This window comes from Fukomys damarensis, unplaced genomic scaffold (assembly GCF_012274545.1).
Source record: "Fukomys damarensis isolate Sample0158 unplaced genomic scaffold, DMR_v1.0_HiC HiC_scaffold_26, whole genome shotgun sequence".
Lineage (NCBI taxonomy): Eukaryota > Metazoa > Chordata > Mammalia > Rodentia > Bathyergidae > Fukomys > Fukomys damarensis.
The window spans coordinates 26,700,117-26,718,541 of NW_022900938.1; the positions used below are offsets into that span (position 1 = coordinate 26,700,117).

Genomic DNA, 18,425 nt, shown 5'->3' on the forward strand with positions numbered 1-18,425 from the left:
GTTTATCTCATGGTTTCAGAGACAATAGAAACCAGGCATTAAATTTTTCTTAATTCTTACAGTTTCACATATGTATTATTTCTCTTTTTTTCCCTGAACACTTTGCATACATTATATTCTTAGTAGCCTCTTTGTTCCAGAAGACTTTGAGGCAGTTTAACCGGGATACGTGGAGCATCACAAGGTAGTTGAAGTTAGGAACAGGCTGCAACAACTGGGAAAACAGTTGGGAACAGTGTAGACTGGAGGGAAGCTAAAAACTCAGGGCCAGTCTGGGCAGGGTTGCATATACCGTGTAATCCCAGTGCTCTGGGAGGCTGAGGTAGGAGGATTGCAAGTCTGAGTCCAGTTTGGGCAACTTGGCAATTTATTGAGACCTTGTTTAAAGAGAGAGAGAGAGAGAAGGGCTGGGGATGTAGCTCTGTGTGGAGAACAGAGTTTGATCCTCAGACCCCCTTCTCCCCCGCAAAAATGAAATCATGACCAAATAACCCAGCCTTGCATTACAGAAAAATCCTTGGTCCAGCAGGGCCAGTGAGCGTGTCACATGACCCTTCCCTGTGCATTTACTACTAGGAAAAGGTGAGAGCCCACTTCTGTCTCCCTTTGCCTTCAGGTTGAGTTAGGAACTGGTCAAATTTCAGATTACTGATGAGCGTTTGAGACACTAAATTGACTTTTAACATTTGTGTCATGTGCCAGGCATTCTGCAAGAGTTCATACCAGATGTCCTTTTGCTTATTTCACAGTATTCCTGTATAGATGGCAGTAGTAATCTCATTTTACAGGAAGGGAAAGTGAAGTTCAAAGAGGCTAGATAACCTGTCTGGGTGATCAGGCAGGTTCAGTATTTACTTCTTCAGAGCCAGCTATAATTTATTGAAGCTCTTCTTGTAAAGTTCTAGTTCTTGCTTGTCCGTTTTAGTATTTATAGGAGAAGTAAGTTTTGGGGGAGAAAACAGATACCATAGGCAATATTAAAAATTCTATGGGCAAATTCATATTTCTAGGGAAGGGTGCCTTAGAAGAGTCACCTAAGAGACCCACACCACCCTATGGTTTGCAGAGTTTGCTGGCTGCCACAGCAGCAGCGTGTGGGTGTCCTATGATCTGTCTTCGCTCTGCATGGCCCCAGCAGAGGGTTCGGTGTGGCTGCCTGTTCATTTTTAGCGGTAGGTCAGACGTTTTCCTGGCTACCTCATTTTAGGTCAGTATTTCCACTCTTGTGCAATTTCACTTGTGATGTGTTCCAGATGAAGCCATGTGAGCAGAGATTATTCCGTGTGCCATAGCGTGGTTTGGCACTGGATGACATGTCTGAGTCTGATTTCACTGGACCTCTAAGGGAGCATTGTGTAAGATTCCTTGACTACGGTTTTGGCAGATGTGTTGTCTGCTTATCACATTTCTGTGATATCTTCCAACTTCAACCTCCTGTTTTCCATCTCTGTGAATCCCCCTGCCCCCCGTCCTGTCTCCAGTTCAAGCCGCTACAATACTACAATCTCCCTTATTTCCACCTTTGCTTTCTGCCCCTGCCCTCAGGTGAGTTTGGGCCTGTCCTCCTCTCCAGCCCTCTTTATGCTGTTGCCTTTTGTGTTTTTTCCTCATACCTTTCCCCAACTCCTGCGACTCTCGACTTTTCTCCAAAGCTCAGTGTACCACTTTGCCACTCCAGTCTGATTCCTGACTCACAGCATCAACACCACTCAGAGCCTGCTAGAGATCACGTGCTCAGGCCAGACCTTCTGAATCAGAACCTGCTTGTTACCAGGTTTCCCACAGTTCAGTTGGGGAGGCCCAGTTCTGACTCTCACTTCTGCACAGATTGTGTCCTGGCTAAGGGAACTAGAACCTATTCCTCCCTTGGGAAGATTTTGATAAAGAGTCCTCTCATCAGTTTGCTCATCTTCAGCCAATATTTTAATTATTTTTGGAGATAAGAACAAAGGAGTATATTTGGGAATAAATGTCTTCCCCCAACCACTGAATGAAATTAGGTCATTGGGAAAAGCTTGGGATAATTTAGTTGATTTTCTCACCAAGGATTAAAATGCCAACTTGACCACTCTTTTAAAAATTAATGAGAGGTGTCTTTTTAGGGAGTGGGGGCATCAAACCCAGGGCCTTATGCCTGCTAAGCACATACTGTGGCCACTACCCTGTATGCTCTATGCCAGCCCTGCAGGGCATCATTTTGTGGAAAGAACATTGATTCAAGGAACATTGATATTTTAAAGGTTTTACTTTTTTATACCTCTCTAGAAGGCAACTAAACAGAAGGTTAATATATAAACTAAGGGTTTGGTAGGCTTGTAGAGGACCTCATTTTTTTCTGTTAAATGTATTTCTGTCCTATTTTTGGTTCATTGATCACACAGGTCACGTCCTGGGACAGAGTGACATGTGTTCTTCCTGGAGGCACATTTTGTAATGTCCTTAGGTGTCGGAGGCTCTGCTGCGGGGGAAGACTGATGTGAAGCACAGGGGGCTGGAGCTGGAGATAGGGACGCCCAGCCAGGCACTGAATGACAGCAAAGTGCCTGAGGGAGTGAGGCTGTGAGCCCCAGACCAGTGTGAGTCCATTCCCAGGTTCCCCACCCCTTTTCTGATCTAGCTTTACCCTGCTGCTATGGGAGGAGCATTATCTGTGACAGTTCCGTAGGCTTTTTTAAGCGTTTGCTAAGTAGTACCCTTAGGTTGTCTAAAAGAGGCACACACAGAGACACACAGACACAGGTGTAGACACAGTTTGCTTGTTGCAGGGTGAGAGAACCTGATACTCTGGGTAGGTAGGAAGTGACACTGTAACTGTCTAGATGTGAAGGGCTGAAAGAATGGGGTTTCTTTTTTTTTGACTTTGACCTAACCTTGTTTTGATGCAAAAGTACTTCCTTTTCCATGAGCATTGTATGTTTTGATTAATGATTAAAAGTTTGCGGTTTGGGAGGCAGACATGCAAACACTTACACTGAACACACGATGGTGAAAATTCTGAGCATACCTCCATTGAGGACACATTGTTCTCATTTCCATGGCCAGCAGGGGCATCTGTTCAAGCTGGACCGTTCCAGGTGCTGTAGGCCATCCTATCCTAGTGGGCTGTCCCCTCACTGAGTGGCTACGAGTGACTTTAAAGAGGCACTACCTGGGCAGTGTTCCATTTCTCCTTCAGAAGCATGTCATGGCATCGGAACCCAGCACCGAAGCAGATGGAAACTGCACCTCACATTTCAGATCTTGTTTAAATGATAGGATTTGTCAAATTGAAAAGTGTCGATTCGAGAAATCCTGTCATCAGTTAAGTGGATGAGCCAAATAACGAAGGGAAAATGTGTATATCATGAAAAGAAAATAGAAAAGAATTGTATTTTTTAGGAGTTTGCTCATGGTAGGAAGCATTTAAAATAAACAGACATCCTGTATTAGGGGATTGTATGTGTTACACGCTGTGGTGTATTAGCCAAGTTAACTGACATATGGGATCTTCTTAGTGATTTGAGGCTTAGGTAGCACTAGATTTGCTAAGATAGCAGCCCAAATTAGAAGGTGCTGGTCAGGTACCTGAGTTAATTCGAAGTTAAGTTGAAGGCTTTTATAATTAAAAATATTTGTAGAATGCATAAATAGACTTCTCTTTTATCAGGAGTACATAATAGCATGTGTGAGGTTGCTTTGATGACTTAGGGTGTTCTTGTGGTTTGGGGACAGCACTTTGAAAGTGAGTTGTGATGATCTGGTACCTTTAATTGACCGCTAGCATGAGTCTGCAGTTTTATAGTCATCATCTGGCAGTGCCTTGAAACAGCAAACCAAAACCAATATGATTGTGAGAAAAAAAAAAGTGTTTTATTGAAGGTTCCTCTTTGTTTTCTTTGAGAGTTTTTTTTTTTTTTAAATGTCTTTATATAGGACCTTTTGTTCCATAGCAGTGTTTCCAAAATAAGAACCATACAACATTTTTTTGTTTCCTTTTTTTGGTACCTGGGATCAAACTCAGGACCTTGCACTTGGCAGGCAGGCACAGTGTCACTGAGTTACACCCCTGACCCCATTTTCTGCTATGTTAATGTGGATTAAGCCAGCAGTTTATGTACCATAGGACTCTCCGAGCCTTTGACACTAGTAATCTTCCCTGTGACTCACAGTGAGATGCAGTATCTGATGTTTCCCAAGGTTATTTTACTTTGCCTGCCCCACCCTCACCCCCTTTCCTCTGGAGAGAGTATCTCTCTACTGTGGAGACTAGTTTGGGCAATGATGGTCTGGAATTTTCACATGAACTCTCTCATTGGCCACCACAGCACTCCTGAGAAGCAGAGGCAGTTTTTCAGTCTCCTTTTGGATGAGGGAAGAGATAATTCCTACCCAGAATTGAGGTTGGCGCCAGGACCCAGTCTCCTAATAGCTCACCCAGTCATTGCTGTGACTGCCGAAGCTTTCAGCTGAGGTAGCAGGCACTTGCTTCTAAATAGCAGGGCTGTTTGCTGGTAGAGTAGGGGTCATCTGGGTGATATGCTGACCTGAAGTTCCTGGCCCGTGGCGAATCCATAGGCTGCTGGCCTGTGGAGGACTTCCAAATTCTAATTCTAGCCACTTGGCAAAACTGAGTCTTTGTGAAACTTCTTTGAAACAGTGTTTTAAGCACCTCCCCTGGTGTAAGGGCAGAGGGACAAGCAAAAACCCAGGACAAAACACAGATGACTAACATTGTAAAATCATCATATGCTTGTCTGTGGCTGATGATTGTAATGCTTATCTGTGGCTATAAATGTAAGATCGTTACGTGCTTACCATGTACCATGTACTTGAGAAAATGTACCCTACTGCATCCTTATGAAGGTGTCCCTCACATTTATTTATGCTGACGTGTCTCCTTCCCAGGAGCAAAGGCTAAGACCCTAACTGGTCTGCACCACCAAACAGTGAAACACTTATTGGTAGACACCAGCTCACCCCTGTAAGTATGAAGCATATCTCACACTCCCTGGGTGTCCTGAGCAGGATGCCCCCCATCTTGTAGCATCACCTTGCTGCTAAGATAGTTTCTCTTCTGCTTTCTGTGTATTTGCCACACTTGAAATAAACTTTTACTTCCCACTGTATGTCAGCCCTGATGCACCCGTTTCTTGCGAAGAGCCGGGAGGACCACACAGACCCCACCCCCGTCCCCCAGCACTGATATGCTTTAGTTTCCCTTCAGTACTGAGGATGGAATCTGTGCTAGGCAATGCTCTACTACTAAGCTGTTTCCCTAGCCCTTTTTAAGAATTTTATTTTGAGACAAGATTTCCCTAAACTGTCCAGGCTGGCCTTGAACTTGTAGACTTCCCGCCCATTCTTCCAGTTGCTGCCTGCCGGTGGCTTCGAGTAAGAAAGTGAACTATGGTTCACTTTCATTTTGCCTCCCACTTTGTACCTGGTGGAACTGTGTCATGTTTTGCTCTTTTTTTTTGTTTTGCTTTGTTTTCTTGCAGAAAGAAATCCAAGCCATGAGTCAGTGCAGCCATCCCAATGTAGTCACCTATTATACTTCTTTTGTGGTAAAAGATGAACTTTGGCTGGTCATGAAATTACTGAGTGGAGGTAAGTGGGTTTTGTTATAGTTTGCTTGTTCCTTTTTCCCCTTTTGTAGAAACCAGACTATTGAATAAGACTTTAGATTTGATCTCCTCATTCCTGTGTGGTTTAGTCTTGCTACAGAATAAGGGCCAGTTTTCTTAATATTGATATTCAAAGGCTCTCATATTTGGTCATAACTTCCTGGAGTAGCTGTGTCCCTTCCCTGTGTACGACACACTTGACCTAGGTTAGGGAAGGCCCAGGCCTCCAAATACCTTATGTCATCTGATGCCTCTGGGCCCTTCCCTGGGCTTCTTGTGGGCCTTAGATGTTCTTTTTCGGTGTGCTCAAGCTCTGAAAGGTCACCTCTGTACAGCTACTACTTCCTCCTCCTCCTTGCCCTCTCCCTTATTTTCCTCCTCCCCTTCTTACCCCTCCTTCTTCGGCATACTAGTCAAGTGCTAATCTACACCCCAGCCCAGTTTCTCCTTCCTTTCTTTTTTTTTTGAGACAGGGTCTCACTGTGTAGTTCAGACTGCCCTGGAACTCACTAAGTAGCTCAGGCTGGTCTTGAACTCGCAGCGATCTTCCTGCTTCACCCTCCCAAGTGCTGGGATTACAGGTGTGCGCCACCATGCCTGGCAAGTCCTTTCTTTTTAATGCATCACAATATACCAGTAGTTACTTATTTATACCAAATATACCAAATAATTTATTTATTAGTATTTTAGCTTTCTGTGTTGAGGGAATGTTTTATAGTTGTGCTGCCTCCTTCTGCCCAGTCACATGTGACTCTTGAGCAATTGAAATGTGCCTAGGGACAGAGTTTCTATTCAGTTTTTACTGAGCTCTTAAATCACCTCATTTGTGAGTGGCTACCATACTGGACCTTGCAGATTTAGAATGTGGACATCATGAGGAAAAAAACTATGTAATGACTCTGTGGTCTCAGGTACTCATTTGACGTGGAGAGAAATGTGCGCTAAATTATTTGCTTGCAGACTTGTTCAGGAGTGGCACTGTTCTCATCCTGATGTATGTGGTGAGGGAAAGTGACTTTTTCCCTCTAGCCTGGGATCTCTCAAATTATGCAAGTCATTGCCAGTTTAATTTACAAGGCTTTTCCATATCCGTACATTTAATATTTAAAAATTTTCAACATCCCCAACAAAGGAGGAATGAAAGTAATAACCGCTGACTTTATTGAACACTTACTCAAAGGCTAGATCCTGTTCAAGACATCTCACTTACTTTATGTGATTCGAACTTGACAAAATCCCTCAGTGGCTGGCGGTATCTCTGGTTTTCAGAAACAACACCAAAGTTTAAGGGAGTTAAGCACCTTGCCCATGGTAGACATAGCAGTAATTGTTGGTGCTAGAATTTGTGACTGGAGGGACTGTTGACTTAAGAACTATGGCACACTGCAAACATCACCTTCATTTTGCAGATGCAGAAGTTGGAGCTTAGAAGGCGCAAGTGGTTTCCTTAGCAAACCCACAGCTCTCCAGTGTCAGGGTGCTCGGGTGTCGCTTGCTGTGTGTTGTTAGAACACATGGAGAGTGCTTTAGGAGCAGAGGAGAATGTATGCTGGTGCCTGGATAAAGCTGAAACTGGTGTAGCTGAATTCTTAAGCCAGAACCTATTTTAATTCATAAAAGACCCAGTTCTGGCTAAGGCACAGGCATTTTAATCAACTTGTTATTATTATTATTTTTAAAGAAACTCTCTTGACTCCAGCAGAGACCCAGAAATGAGATGACAAAGGCCTTGTAATTGGCTTGCATCCGCATGTGTAAGTCTCAGTAGGGAGCCCAGAGAGCTTAGTTCTCTTCTCTTCCAGCTCTCCTCCATCTGTTAGTCTTTGTTTATTGAGTGCCTACTCTGGTTTTTAATTGAAAAGGAGAGAAAAAAGGAAAAGGAAGCTGGGCAGAGTTGAAGTGCTGTTCTGAGAGTTGGGACCTGCTCTTTCCTTCTGTGGAGGAAGAACCCTGCTTTGCCAAGTTGATCTCAGGAACTTAACCAGTTCTCTTCTTTTTATTCATATATTTTTATGTTTTTAGTAATGGAGAGTCAACCTAGGATCTTTGCACTAAGCTACATATGCACCCCCTTTTTTATTTTTATTTTGAAATAGGATCTTGCTAAGTTGCCAGGGTTGGGTTTGAATTTGTAATCCTGCCTCAGCCTCCTAGAATGCTGGGATTGCAGTTATTCTCCCCTGTACCCCATTTTCTTCTTGTGGATTTTCACCGTGGCTGAGTAACTTGATGACCAGGTCCGTGAATAATCCCAAATACTCTGGTCAAGTTGACCATTTTACTTCTATTAACCTTTCACTTTTCTACACTTGAGAATGTCCCGTCTTCTGTTCTGTGGGCCTGTTAGAAATCATTGCCTTCAAAAGCGTCCAGTCCAGGGCATGATGAAGTCCAGGCTCTCAGGGCATTATGAAGAGGATTAGGTTCTAACAGGCTTCTGCAGCTACAGGGAACATGGACACAGGGATTCTTGGGCATTTCTCTTTTACCAGGCCAGAAATACACATGTGCCTGTTAAGGTATGTCCTTATAAGAACAGAATGTTTTTTATGAATTACTGTTTTCTAAATTATCCCCTAATCCAAGAGGCAGTGCAGAAACAGACAGGTTTCTTTTTCTCTTGGAGGAGAAACATGTGCATTTATTTTCCTCCACAGCACTTTATCACATCAGATCTCTTAATGAGGGGCAGGTGGCTAGTCTGGTCCTCTTAGTTAATTGTACAGAGCCGAGAGCCAAGTTCAGGTCCTGAGGTAAACCATTTGTTAACTCTTCAGAAATGCTGAACCCCCAGGTAATTATGGCTTATACAATGACCCAGAGGTTTGGAATACCAATTAATATGTGTTGAAAGGTAGATTCACAGTGCCAAGTTGATTTTCTAACATGGTACTAGATGTTTATTATAAAAGTCAGTACAGGGAACATCAGGAAGATGAAAATAGAGATTGCAGAGATGCACAGAAAGGAATCTTTGGGTTATAAGCAGAGGCAATATACTTCTAGGTGATAAGGAGGAGCTGTTGCTTTTCCTCTCAGCAGCTTATTGGCATCTTTCCCCTGGCTTCCTATACCTTTCTGTGTCAGTTCAGCTTTCCTGAGCCCTTCCTGAAATTTATACTCTGTGGGTATCTCATTATGATACCTAGGCAGGTCTCAACCTCCTGAGAAGCTGGGACTGAGAAGCATGTGCCACTGAGCCTGGGTCTGACTTTTTCCCCCTTTTGTTTGGTGCTGCTGCTGATAGAACCCAGGCCCCTGCCCTGCTAAACAAGAGCTCTAACACTGAGCTACACCCCTAGCCCAAGAATCCTTCTCTTAACAGTCATAATGAAAGTGCCCTGGCAAACTTGGAATTAGAGTTCTGGTCATGGGGTTATTATTCAGTTGTTACCATGTCTTGGGGATACTTGCATTAAATAAATCAACAAACATAATATTTTGATGTTCCTATTTAATGTTCTAATAGCAGAGAGAATTCTAATTTGAATATAGAATGGAAGTGCCCATAAAATTGTTTTTCTTTGTTTCTTCTGTCCACTCAGGTTCAATGTTGGACATCATCAAATACATTGTCAACAGAGGAGAGCACAAGAATGGAGTTCTGGAAGAGGCGATAATAGCGACAATTCTGAAAGAGGTTTTAGAAGGCTTAGACTATCTACACAGAAATGGTCAGATTCACAGGTATGGTGTCTGCAGAAGGTCTACATATAGGTCCTAGTTTGTAAAGAATTTTAGAGAAATACTGTATGCAGGCAGATACTGACATTACTTCTCACTTAGACTAAATAAATGCAAAAAAGAAATACTAGGGATTAAGGGTGTCACATAGTAGTAGAGCATGTGCTTTGCATATATGAGGCTCTGGGCTCAATTACCAGCACTGAAAAAACAAAAAAACAAAAAACCCCAAACCAAATGCAAGCAGAACTTTAATGAATTGTATCGGTATCCTTGGCGTTGGTTTGTATGCTTTCACTGAAATTAGAACTGAATATAAAACGTGCTGAATGAACTCATTAAAAAAATTAGTTCACACAATTACTCTTGCAGCATATTCATTTGAACTGGATAGCATCTCTAACTTTCTAATACAGCAAGACTCTTGCAAACTTATACGTTAATTGTTTTGGACATGGTGCTGAGAAGAGAGGAGGAGGCACTAATTCCATGTACTTTTGTGATGTAGAGTTCTAATTCTTTAAATAGCCTGACAATATAAAATATGAGTGTGTGCTGTTTCAAAAAGATTAGTATTACTTGGGATGTGAGGAACTTTTGCAAGTAGACAGCCATTTACCAGTAGTAATAATACTGCTATTCCCCCCCTCTGAACCATAGGTGAGCTGTGTATTTAATAATCCCTCCTATATTTTCCAACAATTAGAAAATACTACATTAGAAATAAAATGTATAAAATGTCACTTTTTTGTATGAAGGTTACTCTGTGTAGCTTTTACATAGTGAAGGAATGTCATATAGAATATTATAATTAGTTCTTATCATTGGTATCTTCCCAGATCAATAAAATTTATTTTTTAGAGGGGAATGAGGTTATTTAGAATAGCAATTTTAAGTGGAAGTAGAAAGCTTTACATAGGTGGGGATTCAGTTTTTGATAAAATGACAGTGCAGTGAGTTTGGGAACACTCTAACTTTGAAACATAAAATAGTCTACTGGGTAGTGATTTAGTTAATTATGGATAATGATTTCACATAAAATATTTATTACTAAAACCTTATTTTAGTAAAATTTATTACTAAAATCTGTGCCCAAGAGCAAACTCTTAACATGACAGTGTATCCTAGGAACGTTTACATTTTGAGATATAATTTTAATATTCATAAACTAGTAACTGTGTCATACATCTCCATTTTGTGTTACGTTTAGAGTTCTTCCTGAGTCGATGTAATCAAATATTGGTACTCTGCTATTCATTCCCCGTTTCTTTTTTTCTAACAGGGATTTGAAAGCTGGTAATATTCTTCTGGGTGAGGATGGTTCGGTACAAATAGCAGGTAAAGCTGATAAAGACAAGAACTCTTCCTTGTTTACAGAAGTGTTATAGATTCAAGGGATGTAGGCTGTTTTTATGAAATGGATAAATGGATGTGACCTCTTTTAGGAATGGACCTGGGCTTCCCTGTTCTACAGGACTTGCATGTGTAGCATCTTTGGGTGTGTGAAGCATAACATATTTTCTTAATGTTTGGTAAATCATTGTTAGCTTTGCAAATAAATATCACTAATCTACTACAGAATGTTTTGACAAAGAATGATTTTACTTCTTATTGGTTTATTTTTTTAATCTTTCAGATTGGTCAGGGGGAGATATTTATATAACTGCAAAAAAGAATTTTGAAAAAGATTTTGATGAGCTTGAAATTTGAAAACGTGGTGGCTGAAAGAGTTATGAACTCTGAGCTATCATCATCTCTTGGCGGGGATGCTTTGGCACACTGGGCTGGGCTTCCCTTCCTGCACTGAACAGTCCCTGCCATTGCTGTGTGTGCAGCCTTCTGGTTTCCAGGCATTAAACATTATTAGCAGCCCTTTCTAGCCACATCCTTGGTGAAAGTCACTGGGTGGACTTCTGTTGTTAAGAACGTTGAAATTTGCCCCAAATAATTAATCAGACTAAGCAGTTTCATTCCAAATAGGGGTAGAAGAATCCCATCTTCTAGCATAGATTTGGGATTTTCACATACCTGGCTATTAGATCACAGTTGATCATAGTCCTTGGTCTCAGTCTTGTTTCCCAACTTGAGGATCTAGGTTTATGTGAAAGGGAAGTTTGGTAGGAAGCTAAGTCCCAACACAAAGGCTAAACTTCGAGTCACCGTGATTCACTGTTTGTCCCTCTTAGTGTCAGGAGACCTCTCAGACAAGCAAGAAGCTGATCTTAGCCTCTATTTAGTTAGGTGCATATGGAGAAGCTTTTTATTCCCCTTTTAAAGTAGGGAAGATATGTTTGGAAAACATCAAATTGGAAATTTGTTTCAAATCAAATTCTCCCTTCAGAACTAATAATGAAAGTGATTATCTTTGAAACAATAGATTTGGTCAATTATAGTAGTTAGGTTTTTTTTTTTTTGGTACTGGGGATTGAACTTGAGTCCTTGTGCTTGCGAGGCAGGTGGCGGCACCGAGCTAAATCCCCGGCCCTGCAGTAGTTTTAACATTTCTGCCAGCTTGATCCACCGGTGGTCCATGCATAGTCATTATTCCATCAGGCAGCTTGTATCATGATGGGAGAAGTGGTACAGTAACACATGGAGCCACCCGGCAGCGACACATGCAAATTATAGCCCTGTTATGAATGTATTAATACTACTAGGGAGGCTCTCTATCACTTAGGCCCAAAGTCTTTAGAATAAAATAGTCTTTTCTTTTTTTTCAGTACTGAGGATGGAATTCAGGACCTTGCACTTGTGAGACAGGTGCGGCACCACTGAGTTAAATCCGCGGCCCAAAATAGTCTTGATTCAACATCTGCTATGGAGGGCATTCCTCCATCTTTAAGCCTCAGTTTCCGCATCTGTGAGATAGTGATGATAATGCTTATCTTTCAGGAAGACACTGAATTCCTCTGTAGCTACTAAAGCTTAAGATTTGGGTCCCTGTGAGCATAGAGGGTGTTTTTGGAACCATAGAATGTTCTAGGTGGGGACGGGAGCTATTTTGCAACCAGGAAGTATTTCTATGTAAGCATTTTGTTAAGTGTCTAAAAGGCTCCTAGAAAAAGAAACTAAGACTCCAAATAATTAGTATTTTTTTATTTTAAAGAAATACATTTATACCTTGTTATAGAACTCATAATTTTAGATTCCCTATTATAAGGAGAGCATTCAAATTATATAAGCTTTATGTCCCATGGAACCTGGCCCTACTCCTGCTTACAGGGTTGTTGCAGTAATTAAATAAATATAAGAAATGCTTATACAAATAAGAAGTGGACAAAAATAGTTTACTGATCTCAAAATAAAGTGTTCCTCTATGAGTGAAACTCATATCATACTTATATCAAACTTACTAAAGACAGAAAAGTGCAGATTAAAACTATATTGAGAAACCATCAATCCCAAGTCCATAAGTTTGACCCTATGCTGTTGGTAAGACCTTCAGAAGAAAGACATTTTAAGCATCATTGGTAGTAAAGCAGAGCTGTACCCACAGTGGGGAGGAATCTGGCACTGTCTCTCAGAGCTCGAGGTGCTCTGTGTCTCAGCAGCTCCTATGTTAGTATCACCTCATAGAAGCCACTGTGCATGTCTCTTTCCAAACCCATCTTCAGGGACATCATGTCTGTCAGCCAGGGTGGGAATCGGCACACTGAATACTCGGGGTCTCTTTTTAGATGGAGAGTTGGTTGCTAAGCATTTCCTAGCACACCACTACAGCTACCTCACTGCTAGGAATTTATCCTCTGGCTGTGTCTGGGTATGTTGGGAATGACGTCTAGAATGTTGGTGATAGCAGAAGATTGGAAATAGTTCTGATTTCCTGGTTAAAATGGTGTATGGCATGTCCTCGTTATAGAATACCTGCGAGCTCTAAAGCAGAAATAACAGCTCTCTATACATTGGCATGAAAAACAAAATTGCCAGACTACTTGGTTCAATGAATAAAACAAGGTGGGAAACAGTTTGTTACCTTTAGTGAAAGAAAACGGAAGAAATAAGAATACCTCTCTATGTATTTCTACAGAGAAAGACTAGAAGGATAATGTTGTGGGAGTGAGACTGTTCGCTGCTTACCTTTTACTGTCTTTTGAATTTTAAACCATGTAAGTTATGACCTAGTAAAACAAAGGAAATGATTCATTAGATTATTAATAAGCCAGTCATTTAAAACCTTTTATTATGAAACATTGCAAATGTAGTCCACCTGGAGAGGATGAGCTGCCTCCTCCTCTTCACTCAGGTTCCTTAACTATCAGTCCTTCACTACTCTTCACTCCACCACCACTTTGTGGAGTCTTATCCTTATTCTTGTTGAATTTTGTCTGTAAGCAGTCTAAATGCCTTATGTATGTGTGTTTTGGTTATCACTCTGGGAAGTGTTTCTTATCCTACACGCTAAAGACAGTTTGTGAAAAATAAAACTAAGCAAGCAGTAGCTAAAAAAAAAAACAAAAATTGGGATCAAAAATTGGGAACCATCATCCAGCCTCAAGTCTTCTAGGTGGTAAGGGCATATGCAGAGTTTGGCTTCATCCGGCTTGGTTAAGACTCCCAGACCACCATTTAGCAGCTCTGTGACTTTGGTCAAGTTATGGAACCTCTTTAAGACTTGGTCCCCTTAAAGGGGAATAAAAATTTAACCCATCTCAGCTTTCTCTGTGAAAGCAAATGCGGCTCTTCACATCCAGTGATCTTAACAGTGAGTGGGTAGCACACAGTAGATGTCAGCAGTGGCTGCTGCTGCTGCTATCACTAGCGTTACTACAGCAAAAGGATCACCTGTTTCTTTGTTGCGCAGCCTGGAGACCATGTTTATCTCAAATTTGACCTGCAAGACGTTCCTCTCTCAAGGATTTTATAAGCTATAAAGGGTTAATACTGATTAATGATGGTATTTGGAAGTAAATTTGCCGCTGATCTTTCCCTAAGCTAATAAAGAGATACAGTTAATTTTCTTTGGTGATAAAATGATCCTTTCTCACTAAGAGGGGTGAGAGAGCAGTGAACTGCCTTTGAAATGCAAAGGCAGGTCAACCCTGCTTGATTCCACCGCTTGGTACCCACCCAGCCTTCCCATCCCATTATTCTTGTCAGATTAATGATCTGAACCTTTTCCTGTCTGTCTAGAACAAGCTGTCCTTTTCTTTCTCTCAGTTAGGATCCCCCAAGATAAGGTTTCTTTCCATCTCGGGCTTCTGGTTTTTTTCCTCACTGTGGGTGGCAGTGTCTAGTGTGACCCAGAGTGAGGTTGCTCATGGGGCTTCTGGTTGCAGAAGGGCACATGCAGCAGCCACCATTGTGGGGGTAAGGACTAAGTAATCAGTCTGTAAGGGACTGTGCCTTTCCTGTGACCTGCTCGTAGTGAGGACGTTGTGCTAACAGCTGAGGGGGTCTCCTTGGTAACTTTTTTGTACCTGTGACTTCCTCTTAGGTAGCAACAATAATTGAAATTGCTATTTCCAACGTGTATAGTAGGGTGGTCTGACAGGAATTTAAGTAAGTGCATTTTCTGTGTCTCTGGAGCTCTAGCTTTCCAGAATTCACAGAGAGAATTTTAATTCTCTCTTTATTCTCTGACCCCTTTACAGCATTAAATTCATATGGAATTTAAAATTTTAACTTTCAAAGTTAAACATAAAGCTCTTGCTGTAGAATAGCATTTTCACATCTCCTTGGGTACTACTGCTATCCCCTTTGATGGGACATTGACTTTCTTGGTTTAGGTTATTGACTGAACAAAAACCAGGACCAGGAATCCTTGGGTCTTTTGCTGGCATCTTTGTCTGGATGGTGGAATATGTTTTGTGCGTGTGTTTGTGTGTGTGTGTGTGTGTGTGTGTGTGTGTGTACACACATGGATTGAAAGCAGACTCATAGCAACAGCAGGAGTCAAACTACCTGTCTTAGTTGCTACCTGTTAAATTTGGACAAATAATGTATGTTTTTACCTGGGATATTCTTGCCCTTTCCCCTTTGTATCCTATATTTTAAAATAAAATTTAGACCAGGGAGTTTAGTTTTTTTTTTTTTATTTCTTTGAATGTAATGTCTATTGTATTGAGCATATTATCACGTGCATTGTTTTATGAAAGGATATTCTTGCTATCTGAATAAAAAGCATAACAACTTTTATGTAAAAATGCTATTCATTCTATCATGTATAAAAATCCCCCTCAGAACTTTTTGTCAGACTAGAGATGATTAAGGGGCCTGGGTTAAACTTGAAAGAACCTTTGCCTTCTGTATTTAAAAAGTATGTGATTAAGTTTAATATGCGTGGTTCTTCTTATAGCAAATTCTACGTGTTTTGTTTAAAATGTATACATTTCTGTTGGCTGTGGACGTAACATCAGTGTCCGTTGCGTACCGAGTGCTCCCCACGTGTCAGGCCAGGTCTTGGGTGCTGAATGCACTGGTACTCACTCAGTGCTCACTACAACCCCGCAGTGGACAGAGGAGAAGTGACCTGCAGAGTGGGGACACAAGGTACCTGGGTCACACACAGGACAAATGGTGGACTGTCTGGCTTCAGGGCTTGTCAGCCCATATCTGTGAGATTTCCAAGGAGAGGACCCTAACTGATCTGGATTTAAATGGTCTCAGCGTTAGATGGAACAGCGGTAGTGACTACTAGCATTTCACTTCTCTTCTATGAATAAATCAGTTCTGCTCTGGGTCAGGGGACGTATCCAGTGCTTTCTTCCTCTTTCTTGTTGAAATACACAAGGTCATTGGTAAGATTTTAGGAGATAAGATATGAAATCATCTTAGAGGTCACTTTGCATAGAATTAAGCTCAGTAACTCTTTCCGACTTACAAACTTCAGGTTTGATGTAATGAAAGAAAACCAGAGGACTGGCTAATCTGGGTTGAAGGAAAACACTTTCCTTTCCTTCCTACTCTGTCTTCTGTACTTGGAAAGCCAGTGTGTGACATCCTAATAGTAAACTTGCAAAATATTTTGCTGCAGAATGTGATAGGAGGAGTGGGTCCCACGGTGTAGTATTTTATTTTCCAATTTGGTACTCTGTCATATTGTAAGGAAGAGCTTAGTACTTTGTCTGGCAAGTGACGAAGCCTTTTCATCCAGAAGGAATGCTAGACATTTTAGCAAATATGGTAGGAATTAATATCCAACAGTCACTTGGGGGTGATCTCTGCAAATTTGTTTATTCTAGGATTCTGTTAATTAATGGCAACTCTTAAATTCTATAAAAATCTTGATTTCAAGAGATTTAATATCTGAATAACTTTCCAGACACCTGGTACTGCATTACATACAGGAGATCTCATGTTCATTTTCACACAGTTTTGCTTTTTAGGTGTGTATGTGCTGTGTTCTACATGTCTGCATCCTCCCCAAATGCATTTTTTAACGTAATCCCAAGTGTGGTGTTAGGAGGTGGGATCTTTGAGAGGTGGTTACTTCATGAGGGCTGAGCCATCATGATGGGGATTAGTGCCCTTACAAAGAGGGTTCAGAGAATTTTCTTCCCTCTTCCATGTGAGGACAAATAGAAAAGGGGCCATTTATGGACCAGAAGACAGGTCCTAACCAGAGAATGGATCTGCTGTTGTCTTAAATTTCTGTTGCTTGTACATTGCTCAGTATTATGGTTTCGATCTAGAATGTCCCCCCAACACCTCGTGGTCAGAAATGGAGATTTTGGAAGGCAATTGGGTCATGATGGACTAATCATCATCAGACGGATCCACTGATGAATCCATAGCTAAGTCGGTCTGGTCGGCAGAGACTGAGGGCATTACCTGGTCTGGTGTATATCCCTCTCTGGCTCCTACCCTTCTCTCTCTCTGCTTCCTGGCCCCTGTGAGGTGGGCAGACCCTTCCACCCTGCCCTTCCTTTCTTGGGTCGAGCCTGTCTTGGACTGAAAACATGAGCCAAAATGAACTTCGCCTTTAAGTTGTGAGTGTCGGGAATTGTGTCTCAGCAATGAGAAAGTGACTGACACACCCCAGTGTAAGGTATTTTGTGGCATTGTGAGTGTGTGTAGACAGTACTTAACAGATGTAAGTGTATATTTCCCATCCTTAGTTTTATACCAGGCAAATCTGTTGCTAAGTTAAGCAACCTGCAACTCCAGAGTGTTCCCCTCACACTAATCTCCATGTGTCTGAGCCCATTCATGCCGACCTGTGGAGTTTTCACTAAGGAGGCTTGGTATGCTTTGGGTAGCGTTTCTGTTTGCTAGGAGGAAGACATCTTCATCAGCCTTGCATACATTTGCGGTTTCAGTCTTCGTCTTGAGCACTGAAAACCCCATGACTGAGCTGCTGGGGGAACTGAGGATGGCCGGACTTGCCTCCAACACTTGGTATCGCAGTGCTCTCAAGGTGCAGGTGAGAAGGCGCGCAAGACGATTGGGGTTTTACACCCGCAGCTGCGGGGCCCTTTTGCGTTGCTTGCCCTCCAGTGGGGAGGCCTGGAGTTTGCAGAACTCTTTCTTGTGTGGTAGGGGAAAGGCTGCCACTATGAGCAGGGCAATCTGAGCCCCCACTGTACAGCAGAAGCAACTTCTGATGGGCGAGGCCAAGCTCCCAAAGCCCCGGAGGCATCAACTCTGGAGATGCTGGTGCCTGCTTCCTGTTGGTTGGCCCTAGGGGCTTTGACTCCAGATCGCCTGGTTCAAACCCGGTGCCGCCCCTTCCAGCACGACAGCCAGTAACCTCAGTTCATTCGTGTGCGCAATGAGAAAATAGTAGTACAGTAAAGCAGTTAAAACACGTCCCATTTTACAATCGGTTGCTGTATTTTTTTTTTTCCCTGAAAAATAGCACAGGCCTCTTAATTAATTATTCCGGGTGCTGAGAGATCAGGAGGCTGCCAAGGAGGTTTTGTCACGCCCCTTGCTTTGCCCCATCCATTCCCTAGCATCACCAGAGCGCAGATTGTGCTGTGCGAATCTGACCACGTCGTTCCCTTGTGTAAAGTTTGACACTGTTGTTTAGCCTAAATACCACATGGCTTCTCATCCAAATTATGAATAAAGAACAGAGTAAAAGATAGCTAATAGGAAACAGGGATAGATCTTTTGCAAATAAGAGAAGGACCAAGAGATGGAGTGGGGCAGGCGAGGGGGGGAAGGAGAAAAATAATCAGGATGTGTTATGTACGC

The 18,425-nt window shown here is 42.0% G+C and overlaps 1 protein-coding gene across 3 annotated transcripts in view; it reads left to right on the forward strand.

The window, feature by feature from the left end:
- Stk39 (serine/threonine kinase 39) overlaps window positions 1–18,425 on the forward strand; it is a 272,078-nt gene that overhangs the window by 61,124 nt on the left and 192,529 nt on the right. For all 3 annotated transcript variants that reach the window (XM_010606914.3, XM_010606916.2, XM_010606915.3), the window contains exons 3-5: window positions 5,478–5,586; window positions 9,149–9,290; window positions 10,570–10,625. In XM_010606914.3, coding sequence (XP_010605216.1) covers window positions 5,478–5,586; window positions 9,149–9,290; window positions 10,570–10,625 — 307 coding nt within the window. The remainder of the gene's footprint in view (window positions 1–5,477; window positions 5,587–9,148; window positions 9,291–10,569; window positions 10,626–18,425) is intronic.